General features: G+C 43.5%; 1 protein-coding gene across 1 annotated transcript in view; it reads right to left on the reverse strand.

Moving 5' to 3' along the window:
* The window catches only part of si:dkey-219c10.4 (high affinity cGMP-specific 3',5'-cyclic phosphodiesterase 9A), a 100,175-nt gene extending 94,141 nt beyond the window's left edge, over positions 1–6,034 (reverse strand). Inside the window, exon 1 of the mRNA XM_048535131.2 lies at positions 5,820–6,034. Coding sequence (XP_048391088.1) covers positions 5,820–5,937 — 118 coding nt within the window. The 5' untranslated portion in view covers positions 5,938–6,034. The remainder of the gene's footprint in view (positions 1–5,819) is intronic.
* Positions 6,035–15,200: the final 9,166 nt, after the last annotated feature.

The following is a 15,200-nucleotide window of genomic DNA, read 5'->3' on the forward strand; positions in this document are numbered from 1 at the left end:
GTTAATCTTAATTAATGTAAAAATCCCACAGGGAGGCATTGTGTTGCAATGGGTAGCTTCCCTAACTCTGAGCCAGAGGCTCTAGGTTCAGGTCCCACTCAAGGGCTTGGTGGCCATTGAAGGTGTGTTCATAATGCATCCAGACTAATAAATTGCTATCTGCAAAATCCCTCCAACAGGCCTACGGCAGATCATGAGAATGGGAGAGAGTCTTGGTCAGCCGTGCTGAATGCACCACGGTGTCCCTCAAGTTATATCCTCTATATCCGCAGTTTGACAACCTGTTTCAGGACAAACCAAGATGTTGAAAACAGGCACAGGTCATACCTCAAGCCCATCTAAATCGGGGAATTATTTCAAGGCGCAATACCTGACTCAGCAACATCAATGTATGAGGGTCTAATCACAAAACAAATGGGCAACAAATCTTTCAGTTCATATTCTGCCTGAATTTTCAAAGCCATTCTAAAGAAAGTCTGGCTGCATTTGGAGCATGAAAGAAATCACTACCCCAATTCCCAATATTTACTACATCACATTTTAATTTCAAAATTTTGATCTTTTAAACATATTTTTCCACAATGCAAAAGCAAATTGTCCAAAACAACGATTGCACTTGATAAAATGTTCTGCTTGTACTTTTGTTTTCTGTCCACACATCATACACGTACAACATAGAACATAGAACATTACAGCACAGTACAGGCCCTTCGGCCCTCGCTGTTGTGCCGACCTGTCATACCGATCTCAAGCCCATCGAACCTACACTATTCCATGTACGTCCATATGCCTGTCCAACGACGACTTAAATGTACCTAAAGTTGGCGAATCTACTACCGTTACAGGCAAAGCGTTCCATTCCCTTACTACTCTCTGAATAAAGAAACTACCTCTGACATCTGTCCTATATCTTTCACCCCTCAATTTAAAGCTATGCCCCCTCGTGCTCGCCGTCACCATCCTAGGAGAAAGGCTCTCCCTATCCACCCTATCTAACCCTCTCATTATTTTATATGTCTCAATTAAGTCACCTCTCAACCTTCTTCTCTCTAATGAAAACAGCCTCAAGTCCCTCAGCCTTTCCTCGTAAGACCTTCCCTCCGTACCAGGCAACATCCGAGTAAATCTCCTCTGCACCCTTTCCAAAGCTTCCACATCCTTCTTATAATGCGGTGACCAGAACTGTACACAATACTCCAAGTGCAGCCACACCAGAATTTTCTACAGCTTCATCATAACCTCTTGGTTCCGGAACTCGATCCCTCTATTAATAAAAGCTAAAACACTGTATGCCTTCTTAACAGACCTGTCAACCTGGGTGGCAACTTTCAAGGATCTGTGTACATGGACACCAAGATCTCTCTGCTCATCTACACTACTAAGAATCTTAACATTAGCCCTGTACTTTGCCTTCTGGTTACTCCTACCAAAGTGCATCACCTCACACTTGTCTGCATTAAACTCCATTTGCCACCTCTCAGCCCAGCTCTGCAGCTTATCTATGTCTCTCTGCAGCCTGCAGCATCCTTCGTCACTATCCACAACTCCACCGACCTTAGTGTCGTCTGCAAATTTACTAACACATCCTTCTTTGCTCTCATCCAGGTCATTTATAAAAATGACAAACAGCAGTGGACCCAACACCGACCCTTGCGGTACACCACTAGTAACTGGTCTCCAGGATGAACATTTCCCATCAACTACCACCCTCTGTCTTCTTTCAGGAAGCCAATTTCCGATCCAAACTGCTATATCTCCCACAATCCCATTCCTCCGCATTTTGTACAATAGCCTATTGTGGGGAACCTTATCGAACGCCTTGCTGAAATCCATATACACCACATCAACCGGTTTACTCTCATCTACCTGTTTGGTCACCTTCTCAAAGAACTCAATAAGGTTTTGAGGCACGACCTTCCCTTCACAAAACCGTGCTGACTATCCCTAATCAATTTATTCTTTTCTGGATGATAATAAATCCTATCCCTTATAACCATTTCCAACACTTTACCAACAACTGAGGTAAGGCTCACTGGTCTATAATTACCAGGGTTGTCTCTACTCCCCTTCATGAGCAGGGGAAACCACATTTGCTATCCTCCAGTCATCTGGCACTATTCCTGTAGACAATGACTAGTTAAAGATCAATGCCAAAGGCTCGGCAATTTCCTCCCTGGCTTCCCAGAGGATCCAAGGATAAATCCCATGCGGCCCAGGGGACTTATCTATCTTCACCCTCTGAAGGATTTCTAATACCTCTTCCTTGTGAACCTCAATCCCACCTAGTCGAGTAGCCTGTATCTCAGTATTCTCCTTGACAACATTGTTGTTTTCTACAGTGAATACTGTTGAAAAATATTCATTTAGCACTTCCCCTATCTCATCTGACTCCACACACAACTTACCACTACTATCCTTGATTGGGCCTAATCTTACTTTCGTCATTCTTTTATTACTTAAATACCTATAGAAAGCCTTAGGGTTTACCCTGATCCTATCCACCAACAACTTCTCATGTCTCCTCCTAGCTCTTCTGAACTCTCGCTTTAGGTCTTTCCTGGCTACCTCGTAGCCCTCAAGCGCCCTAACTGAGCCTTCACATCTCATCCTAACATAAGCCTTCTTCTTCCTCTTGACCAGAGATTCCACCTCCTTCGTAAACCACGGCTCCTGCACTCTGCAGCTTCCTCCCTACCTGACAGGTACATACTTATCTAGGGCACACAGGAGCTTTTCCTTGAAGAGGCTCCACATTTCTAATGTGCCCATCCCCTGCAGTTTCCTTCCCCATTCTATGCTCCCTAAATCTTGCCTAATCGCATCGTAATTGCCTTCCCCCCAGCTATAAATCTTGCCTAGTGGTTTACACCTATCCCTTTCCATCACTAAAGTAAGCATAACAGAATTGTGATCACTATCACCAAAGTGCTCACCTACTTCCAAATCTAACACCTGGCCAGCCTCATTACCCAGTACCAAATCTAATGTGGCTTCACCCCTTGTTGGCCTATCTACATATTGTGTCAAGAAGCCCTCCTGCACACACTGGACAAAAACTGACCCATCTATAGTACTTGAACTATAGTGTTCCCAGTCAATATTTGGAAAGTTGAAGTCCCCCATGACAATTACCCTGTCTCTCTCACTCCTATCGAGAATCATCTTTGTTATCCTTTCCTCTACATCTCTGGAACTATTCGGAGGCCTATAGAAAACTCCCAACAGGGTGACCTCTCCTTTCCTGTTTCTAACCTCAGCCCATACTACCTCAGTTGACGAGTCCCCAAACATCCTTTCTGCAACTGTAATACTGTCCTTGACCAACAATGCCACACCTCCGCCCCTTTTACCATCTTCTCTGTTCTTACTGAAACAACTAAATCCCGGAACCTACAACAACCATTCCTGTCCCTGCTCTATCCATGTCTCCAGAATGGCCACAACATCGCAGTCCCAGGTACCAACCCATGCTGCAAGTTCACCCACCTTATTCCGGACACTCCTGGCATTGAAGTAAACACACTTCAAACCAACATCTTGCTTGCTGGTGCCATCTTGCTTCCCTGAAACTTTATTTCGGACCACCCTACTCTCAACCTTTTCTATGCTTGAACTACAATTTTGGTGCCCATCCCCCTGCTGAATTAGTTTAAACCCACCCGAATAGCCTTAGCAAATTTCCCCCCCAGGATATCGGTACCCCTCTGGTTCAGGCGAAGACCATTTTACTTGTAGAGGTCCCACCTACCCCAGAAAGATCCCCAATTATCCAAGAATCCAAAGCCCTCCCTCCTGCACCATTCCTGTAGCCACGTGTTCAACTCCTCTCTCTCCCTATTCCTCACCTCACTAGCACGTGGCACGGGCAACAAACCAGAGACAACAACTCTGTTCGTCCTAGCTCTCAGCTTCCATCCTAGCTCCCTGAATTTCTGCCTTAAATCCCCATCTCTCTTCCTACCTATGTCGTTGGTGCCAATGTGGACCACGACTTGGGGCTGCTCCCCCTCCCCCTTAAGGATCCAAAAACACAATCAGAAACATCACGCACCCTGGCACCTGGGAGGCAACACACCAACCGTGAGTCTCTCTCGTCCCCACAGAACCTCCTATCTGTCCCCCTAACTATGGAGTCCCCAATGATTAATGCTGTGCTCCTCTTCCCCCTTCCCTTATGAGCAGCAGGGACAGACTCTGTGCCAGAGACCTGTGCCCCACTGCTTTCCCCTGGTAAGTCATCCCCCCCAACAGTATCCAAAACTGTATACTTATTGTTGAGGGGAATGGCCACAGGGGATCCTTGCACTGCCTGCCGGTTCCTTTTCCATCCCCTGACCGTAACCCATCTGCCTTCTTCCTATACTTGAGGAGTGACTACCTCCCTGTAACTCCTCTCAATAACCCCCTCTGCCTCCCGAATGATCCGAAGTTCATCCAGCTCCAGCTCCAGTTCCCTAACGCGGTTTTCAAGGAGCTGGAGTTGGGTGCACTTCCCGCAGATGTAGTCAGCAGGGACACTAGCGGTGACCCTTACCTCCCACATTCCACAGGAGGAACATTCAACTGCCCTGACCTCCATTCCCATTATTCTAAATTCCCAAGATGTAAAAAATAAAGAATAAAAAATAAACTTGTTACCTTACCAATCAGGCACACAGAACCTTTTAGAGATAATGGGAACTGCAGATGCTGGAGATTCCAAGATAATAAAATGTAAAGCCTCACATTTTATTATCACAGAACCTTTTACTTTGGTTAAAGGAGTAGGATGGGTGGGAGACATGACCCGGGTAGTGTTTCGGGTAACGCTACCACACAAATATATTACCTCACTCACTCACCAGTCCCGTGTCGGCTCCTGCTCAGCGTACCTCCGCCTATTCACGAGGTAAGCGTTTTAAAGATTCAAAAACAGTGACTCACCGGCTTCCCGACAGGCTCCTGCTCCAAGCTCCTGCTCGTGCTGCTGCTCAACCAGAAATGGAAGGCACCGGCACTCGAGGTAAGCTTTTTAAAGATTCAGAAACAGTGACTCACATGGCTTGTTAAAGCATCCGAAAATCAGGATCTTTAACTGACCTACCATTTGCCAATACAATGTCTACGTGCCATACTGTTAGACAAATTTTTACCGGGGGAGGTTAAACATGGGCCGATGGGTATGTTTCTGAGCTGTCAACCTCTGGATCTAACATACACACGATTATATCGCCTTCGTTGCGCCAATATATGCTTCAACGTGACTTCAGTCAATGGATGGTGTGCTTGCAGATGGCTCTTCCTCCTTTAAACCAGTCACATTGGGCACTGTGCTTTTCCAGACTTCGTTTGTTGACAGCTCCGAATTTAAAAGATTCAGAATTACACTTAATTACACTAAAATACACAGAATTATACTAAAAAAGACTCTGCAATTTTCATCTCTAATGAAAATGATGAGGAGTCATAAAATGACCTGCTTTTGAAATCACAGCCTGCATCTCCAACATCCATCAGGCAGGAGCAAAAACGAAGTTGCTGGAAAAGCTCAGCAGGTCTGGCAGTATCTGTGGAGGAGAAAACAGAATTAACGTTTTGGGCCCGGTGACCCTTCCTCAGAACAGGGTCATCCATCGGGTAGGGTCAGTGCTTTGGCGTCTGATCAGCAGAACTTCGTCACAACTCAGTGACCCACTGATGTCTGTGTCACACATTAGCTGAATCCTCTGCCTCCGCAACAAAAACCGACCAGAGGGACTTCAATCTGTTCACATCTACTTGCCCACACCGCACGAGCAGGGAAATTCATCGCCTTTTCACCCAGGTTAAACTTGTCTTACCTTTCACATCTTGGGCCGGGCAGTCGCTCGGGAACTCCGCTTGTTCGGGTCTGCCGTCCACTGAGAAGTAAATGATCTTTGTTGTTGTCATTGCCGGTCTGAGAGGGGGAAAGAGCATCCAGTCAGATGTGTGTGATGAGAAGCAGCAGGATGCTGCCTGGGAATGTATGGCAAATGCGGGCAGACGCGGAATGAGCAGCGCTGACTGGAGACATACATCCCCAACAAAAGCAACACGCACAGAAACTGGAGTTTAAACAGTCAGCCGATTTGGAACATGTGACACAAGGAGAGAGCAGAAAACAAATCGAGCGCAGGGATCACCTATCAATCACACAATCTAACGCACACACATTCAGACACCTTGACAGTGCATCTGACAGAAACATCATCAGGCACATAATGCAATTAACACACCCTGCCACAGATCAACGCAATTAACACATGCACAACCGTGCAACATACGCACCCTCTAACTCACACAGCGTAACGAACAGTTGCAAACAATGTAACGAACACACACGCCTAAACCACACCGAGTAACTAACACACACAATGTAACTTATACACACACCTAACTCACACAGTGTAACAAACACACACACACACACACACACACCTTTTTAACTCACAGTGTAACACACAGTGTAAATAACACATAGACCCTGTCACTCACACAGCACACCAAGCACATATACATTCAGCCACTCACACCGTACATTTAATGCGCAAAGTCCTAGCCATCTATAGAAAAATACAGACCTGCAACACAGAGGGATACTTTTTGGTCCACTGGATCTGTCCTGGCTGAAAAGATTAGTTCCATTGATTTTGCCTTCAACACCTGATCCACAACAAATCAGCTACAGCACCACAAGTGCATATTTCAATGCTTTGTCAAAATGATGGGGCTTTTTATCTTGACCACACTCTCAAATACTGATTTTCAGATTGCCATTATTCTCTGAGTTAAACTCTCTAATTCCCTCAAATGTGTGTACAAATTTGGTTAAATCTATACACCAAATATTGACTTCTCCATTAATGAAATCAGTCCTTGGCATCCACCAAAACCCATCATAATTTGAAACATCTCAATTTAATCTCCTAAATTCTAAAGAAACTACTTCTAACCAATCTGGAATTTCACCATTGCTAAAATTCTCCATTATTGGCAACACCTGCAGATGCTGAATCAGTGCACAAGCTGCAAGATCTTGACAACATTTGGCTTGCATTGATAAGGGGTGAGTAACATTTGTACCACACAACACAAATGACCATCTCCAAGTGTAAGGTCATCCATTTTGCTAGGAATAACAGCAAAATGGATTATGTTTTAAATGGTAAAAAATTGCAGCACGCTGCTGTGCAGAGGGACTTGGGTTTCCTTGTGCATGAATCGCTAAAAGTAGGATTGCAGGTGCAGCAGGTAATTAAAAAGGCAAATGGAATTTTGTCCGCCATTGCTAGTGGGATGGAGTTTAAAAACAGGGAGGCTATGCTGCAGTTGTATAGGGTCCTGGTGAGGCCACATCTGAAGTACTGTGTGCAGTTTTAGTCTCCTTATTTAAGAAAATATATACTAGCACTGGAGGGGTGCAGAGGAGATTCACTTGGTTGATTCCAGAGTTGAGAGAGTTGGATTATGAGGAGACACTGAGTAGACTGGGATTATACTCATTGGAATTCAGAAGAATGAGGGGAGATCTTATAGAGAGATCTTCATAAGATTATGAAGGGAATCAATAAGGTGGAGGCAGGAAGGTTGTTTCTGCTAGCAGGTGAAACTAGAACGAGAGGGCATAGCCTCAAAATAAAGGGAAGCTGATGTAGGACTGAGGTCAGGAGGAACTTCTTCACCCAAAGAGTTGTGAATCTGTGGAATTCCCTGCCCAGTAAAGCGGTTGAAGCTACCTCACTGAATGGTTTTAAGGCAAGGCTAGATAAATTTTTGAACAATAACGGAATTAAAGATTATGGTGAGTGGGCGGGTAGGTGGAGTTGAGTCTCAAAAAGATCAACCCTGATCTTATTAAATGGTGGGGCAGACTCGAGGGGCCGGATGGCCTACTCTTGCTCCCAGTTCTTATGCTCTTATGTTCTAAGGACAGCAAATATAACCATTTCCGGTTATGGTCAATGGGCCTACCATCACTGAATCCCTAACTATCAACATCTTGGTGAAAGCTGCTGAGCATAAACTGATCTGGACCAGTCATCTAACTTTTTTCCTTTATTCATTCATGGGATGAGGGCATCTCTGGCCAGGCAGCATTTATTTATTGCCGATCTTTAATTGCCCAGAGGGCAGTTCAGAGTCAACCACATTGCTGTGGGTCTGAGTCACATGTAGGCCAGACCAGATAGGGATAGCAATTTCCTTCCCCTAAAGGACATTAGTGAACCAGATGGGTTGTTCGACAATCAACAATGAATTCACGGTCATTTTTATTTCTTAATTCCAGACATTTACTGAAAACAAATTCAGTAAATTGATAGAATTAAAAACTGGGTCCCCAGAGCGTTATTTGTGCCTCTGGATTATCTGTCCCATGTTAATATCACGAGGCCATTGCCTCCCCTCTCAAATAATGTGACTACATGAATACAAGAAAAAAATCAAAGGCTACTTTGAGTAATTCACCTCCTGTGTCCCTAATTAATTGTGTCCATTAATTATAAGGCACAAGTTAGAAATGTGACAGAATACCGCTTGTCTGGATATGGAGCAGTTCCATCAACACTCAAGAAGCTTGACACCATTCATAATAAAGCAGCCCACTTGATTACCACCACATCCACCACTTTCAACTTGCATTCTCTTCACAACTGATGCACAATGGCAGCAGTGTATGACATCTATAATATGCACTTCAGGAACTCACCAAGCCTGTCTTGACAGCATGTTCAAAACCTGTGGGCTCTGCCATAAAGAAAGACAAGAGCAGCAGATACATGGGAATACCACCAGCTTCAACTTCCCCTCCAAGCTACATGCCATCCTGACTTGAAACTATATCCCTTTCTTTCACTGTCACTGGATCAAAATCCACTCCCTTGTAGCTATTCCATAAATTCCTTTTCCTTGAGATCTGCTATGAACATAATGTTTCTGATCCATCTGCATAATGAAGTTTATTGTAGTAGTGCTTTTCTTACATGCCTTTGCTAATGTCTGATTTATTTTGTTCCCCACAACGTGACTATTGCTAGGAGGCCAGTACATAACCCCCATCAGGGTGTTTTACCTGTGGTTCCTCAACTCTACCCACACGGATGTTACAATTTCTGACTCTATGTCGCTTCTTGCTATTGATTTAATTTCGTTTCTTACTGACAAGGCAATCCTGCTCCCTCTGCTCATCTGCCTGTCCTGTCAATAGGACCGAAATCCAATGACCATGGACCAAAATGTTAACTCTGATTTGTCTCCACAGATGCTGCCAGACCTGCTGAGATTTTCTGTTTATGTTCCCATGAATTTGAATCCACTTCTCCCATAACAATCTTTGAGCCATGCCTTTACCGCTTTAATCTTGTAGCTCCTATGCCAATTTGCTCATAGCTCAGATAGTAATCCAGAGATTATTACCTTTTTGGTTCTGCTTTCTAATTTAGCCCTTAGCTACTCATATACCATCAGCAGAGCATCTTTCCTCTTTCTACCTCGTTCAGGATGGCAGCCTGTGACTACTGGAGTTCTGCAGGGTCAGTGTTCGGACCAAAACTATTCATGTTATATATTAACAATCTGAACAAAGGAACTGTGAGCATTGTTGCTAAGTTTGCAGATGACACAAAGACAGGTGGAGGGACAAATAGTGCTAAGGAGGCAGGGAGGCTGCCGAAGGATTTGAGAGTGGGAGAGGAGGCAAAGAAGTAGCAGATGAATACAATGGGGGAAAGTGTGTGAGATTAAACACTCTGGTAGGAAGAATAGACTATTATTTAAATGGTGAAATCCAAAGCACAAAGGCACTTGTGGTTGCTCCTTCATCACCTCTGTGCTCCAAAAGCTTGTGATTTCAAATAAACCTGGTGGGCTGTGACCTGATCTTGTGTGACTTCTGACAGAATAAACATGCAGAGCTTTCTGTCAAAATAACATATCAAGACAAACATTGCGAGCAGCTAGATGACAGCATGAATTATCAATGAAAGAGACAGCTCATATACTCCACACAGTGCCTACTCATTACAATATACAAAACTGGAAAAACCCACTCAGCACTCAGTCCTGAGCCACAGAAATATGGAGTACTGTTCCAGATGTTGCACAATACACATCACTCTACAGCATTACCAAACCTATTATTTTCACTGACTTGGACTAGCAACTGTCTCCACCAGAATATTTAAATCCTGCTATGTACGCTTGTAGGCCAAGGATATGTACCACAGTCTAAACACTGCATTCTTGCTAATATCTAGCAAAGCTTCATACAACAATAACTGCCACACTGTAAAGCATTGTCGTAGCCAATTTTCTGTTTTCAACCAACAATTTGTTTTGATTTTTGATTTTTGGCCTATATCCAAAAGGTTAATAAAGTCCATTTAAAATATCCATATCTGAACTTCAATTTACAGATATAAAGTATGCAAAATACAAAATGGAAAATTTACATGAGGTTCAATACAATGCTTTCAAAATGTTAGAGGGGATATTTGCCATAAAATCTATTGCAAGGTTCCCTTTGGTGAGTTGTGGAGGCCACTTGAATAAATGACTGGAACATACAGCATAGCAATATTCTAAGGGAGGGTCACCGGACCCGAAACGTTAACCCTGATTTTTTTTAACTTCACAGATGCCGCCAGGCCTGCTGAGCTTTTCCAGCAATTTCTGTTTTCGTAGCAACAGCTCATCCGGCCCGACTCACCATGTTGGTGCTGATCTTCCACACGAATGTGTATTGTGATAGACACGAGTTGTTTTAATAACTAAAGTGTTTAAAACAATTGATTGTGAAAGCAGATGGCGTTATTGATCCTAATGTCAATGGACTTCCCCAGTACAACAGTCTTATCAGAGAAAACCTTGACTGAATATCTCCTCTGGTGACCGCCTGCCTTTGACCCCAAAGCCCCAAATTAAAGATGCATTCAACATTTGACTCTGACATTCCGTGGGGCAGTTTATGCATTGTCAGGGAACTTTTTACTTCCCTGAGCAGCAGAATTACTCAGCGCCAGTTTATTTCGATAGATTTGTGGCGCCTAACTTTATGAACAAAGGAAGATCAGTAATTCAAAGGTAAGCACTGTCATTTGTTGTCTGATCACTGTACCACTCGTTATTTTCAATAAAAACAACGTTTATTTCCTCAATTACTGTCCAACAGGTGAATGAATGAATCCTGCTGGAAGTTCATGTTGCTCTATTTTGTTACAATCGCCGCAAACTTGCTTGCACAGCGTCACCTAGTGCATTATTTGATGGTTTTGCTTCAGGTCTTCCTCCGCTGGCAACAGCACAGAGATGCAACACTCCTGCGGCCGAATTGTCACCAAGCTTTGTTGCGCCGCGGATAAATGTCATGCACAGTTAATATCGCCGTTCTTTCGTAGTCCCTGGATCAAGATTCCGGAACTCCCTTCCGAACAGCTGCAGTGGGTGTCACGACTGCCGCAGCTCAAGAAGGCAATTCAACCACCACTATTAAGGATAAGGAAAGCCCAGCCAAAGAAACCCATGTTCCATGAACAAATTTTAAAAAAAAGTTAGCTCCTTCTTCACAAGTTTAACTTGATGCAGAAAACAGATTGTCAGCACATTGAAATAAACAAGACCGGACGAAATAAGAACAGAAGTAGGCCATTCGGCCCCTTGAACTTGTTCATCCATTCAATAGGATCATTTATTTATTCTCTTCACCTTCTGTCCATAAGCAAAGTGGTTTAATTTTGAATAGGCTGTGGCCCCTTATTTGATTTAAGTCAGCTCTTGACAATGACTGTCATAAGTTTAGGCAAGGACTATTACTTATTCACACATTCAAACAAGGGCTCGTCTTTATGACTTCGCACACAAGAAAGAAATGAGAAAAGAAACATTTTAAACCTACGAATAAATTACAACACGGAGGTATAGATATTATGTCACATGAATCACTAAGGGTTCCTACCCGAAGAGGTTGAAGTACTAGCAAAGTGGCAGATGTTGCAGAATTCCTTTGAAGTTTATGACAATGAAGAATGAGATTTGTTGATTGGGAAGCAGTTTTACTTTTCTGGTGAATCCTGGAATCGTTTGCAACTAGGTTTTGAGGAGACATGTATGGCAGACAGGCTTCCATCAGTCCAGAGTGCTTGCTGTTCTAATATTAAAAACCAGCTCATACAAGGGTTGAGAAATGAACAAGTGAAATTCTTTACAGAGCAGAGAAGATAGAATTATAGAATTTCTATAGTGTGGAAGCAGGCCATCAGGTCCACACTGACCCTTTTGAGTAGCATCCCACCCAGACCCACCTGAGCCCACGCAGCTCTGGAAACTACGAGCAATTTAGTATGGCCAGTCCACCTAACCTACACATCTTTGTAAGACCATAAGACCAAAAGACATAGGAGTGGAAGTAAGGCCATTCGGCCCATTAAGTCCACTCCGTCATTTAAATCATGGCTGATGGGAATTTCAACCCCACTTACCCGCACTCTCCCCATAGCCCTTAATTCCTTGTGAGATCAAGAATTTATCATTTCTGCCTTGAAGACATGTAACGACCGGCCTCCATTCACTCCATGGCAATGAATTCCACAGGCCCACCACCCTCTGGCTGAAGAAATGTCGTCTCATTTCCATTCTAAATTGACCCCCTCTAATTCTAAGGCTGTGCCCACGTGTCCTAGTCTCCCACCTAATGGAAACAACTTCCCAGCATCCACCCTTTCTAAGCCATGCATTGTCTTGTATGTTTCTATTAGATCTTCCCTCAACCTTCTAAACTCTAATGAATACAATCCTAGGATCCTCAGTCGTTCATTGTATGTTAAACCTACCATTCCAGGGATCATCCATGTGAATCTCCGCTGGACACGCTCCAGTGCCAGTATGTCCTTCCTGAGATGTGGGGCCCAAAATTGGACACAGTATTCTAAATGGGGCCTAACTAGAGTTTTATAAAGCCTCAGAAGCACATCACTACTTTTATATTCCAACCCTCTTGAGATAAGTGACAACATTACATTCGCTTTCTTAATCATGGACTCAACCTGCAAGTTAACCTTTAGAGGGATTTATGGGATATGGCATTTCTGACTAGGCCAGCATATTTTGCCCTAACTGTCCGTGATTAGGTAGGACAAGCTGCTTTCTTGAACAGTGTCAGACAGTGTGGTGTAGGGATGCTCGTTGTGCTGTTAGGGATGGCATTCCATGATCTTGAAGCAGCAACAGCATAGGACCAATGATATATGCGGAGGTGATGTCCTAGTGATTTTATCGCTGAACTGTTAACCCAGAAACCCAAATACCATTCTGGGGACCTTGGTTCAAATCCCACCATTGCAGATGGTGGAATTTGACTCTGCTAAATATCTGAAATTAAGAAGCTAATGATGACCATGAATCCATTGAGAATTGTCGGAAAAACCCATATTGTTCACTAATGTCCTTTCAGGAGGCAAACTGCCATCCTTACCTGGCCTGGCCTTCATGTGATTCCAGACCCAGAGCAATGTGGTTGACTCTGAACTGCCCTCTGGGTTGACTCTGAACTGCCCTCTGGGCAATTAGGGATGGGCAATAAATGCTGCCTAGCCAGCAATACCCTCATCCTGCGAATGAATAAACGGCTTGGAGGGGAAATGTTGTTACTGTACGTCTGTTTCTTCAAGGTGATAGAGGTTGCAATTCACAAGGTTATGTTACTGAATAAGTTGCAATGCCCCTGGTCAATTTCCGTTGTTCACTTTAGATGTTTAAGGGGCTGTTAGTATCTCTAAGCACATTATGAGTGTTAATTAAAAATCCTTTCATTATCGGACCGAATGCCTTGCTTTCATTTGTCCAGCCGTTCTTGCAATGTGACCGTGTGGCCATATAATGTTAGACTTGAAATTCAACAAGGATGTTGCTTTATCTTGCCCTTATTAGTACTGTTTGAAGTTTCTGGAGCTCTAGCTATCTTGCAAATCATGTAATCTGTAGCAAGCGTTGTGGTCCAATGAAGACCACATTCAAAATAAATAACAAAATATATGTATTTTATCTTCTGTATATTTTGAAACAACTTATGATCTTTTACATATTGCGGAAATAACCACTTGTAAGGTGTTTTCTGCTAAAAATTATTAGGAAGTTAAACGACATCACAATCAACACACATCTGGAAATTCACATTTAATATAGTCTACCTTCCATGCTCAAATAAAAATTGATAGCTTTGTGAGTACTAAACGCAGTAAGGGGCAGAAGGACAATGTGTGAATGTGGAGTTGAGGTTGAAAGTCAGCTGTGATCTTACTGAATGATTCCAGGAGCCAAATGGCCTGCTCCAAATCCAGTTTAAAGATTCCAACATTGTGGGTCAGAGTCCCAATTGGGGTTGCAAGAACACTAATTGAGGTCACAAGAATCCCCTCCTTCAAGTGTGTGGGGGTTGGATAGAGAGGGTCGATTACAGTGTTTGTATGGGATGGGGTGGGTAGACCGTGAAAGAGGCTAACACCAGGGAATATGGAAACCTTGGCTGAAACTACAGTGGCCAGTAACTGTTGCATGTTGCACAGTGGGTTTGTGCGTAAGTACTGCATTTTCCACAGTTGCTCAAACCAGAGTTCCACATTCAGGTAAGTTATTAGCCTCGTGAAATTTAAAGTTGCATTGTGTAGCAGAATTCTTGATGAAACCACAACCTCTGGGACTATAAATATTCTTTCTGCGTTATCGGGAATCCGCAGTGGAATGTTAAAATCTTATTTAATTGTCCTCGTATTAAATTAAGACTGCGTCTAGAAACCTTGGTATAAGAGATAGATCAGCTTGTTACAAGGCAACCTTCAGTAGGATCTTTCAGCCAAGGTCAATGAACTGGCGCAGCTCAGACTAAGTTCTGGACTGGTGAGAACAGTACATAAAATAACATTTTCACAAATGACCATGAATGTATGATTCGTTTTATGTTGATCCCTAATATGCAAATTTCAATAATCATATACTGAATGTTGCAATGTTATTACGCTGTTTTGGTTTTGTTGTGTCTGGGTGTTGCCAATTTTCAGGTGCTGAAGTGGAAAACGGTTTGGAAGCAGTATCCTTGATCTTCTGCTCCAAGACAGCCTGGGCCTTATGAATGGGAGCTCCTCCAGAACACGAGGGGGCGCGGTGAGAGGCGGCTGGTAAGTGGGGTGACGAACGGACATTCTTGCCGCGGT

Source organism: Stegostoma tigrinum, chromosome 7, assembly GCF_030684315.1.
Source record: "Stegostoma tigrinum isolate sSteTig4 chromosome 7, sSteTig4.hap1, whole genome shotgun sequence".
In the NCBI taxonomy this organism is placed as follows: domain Eukaryota; kingdom Metazoa; phylum Chordata; class Chondrichthyes; order Orectolobiformes; family Stegostomatidae; genus Stegostoma; species Stegostoma tigrinum.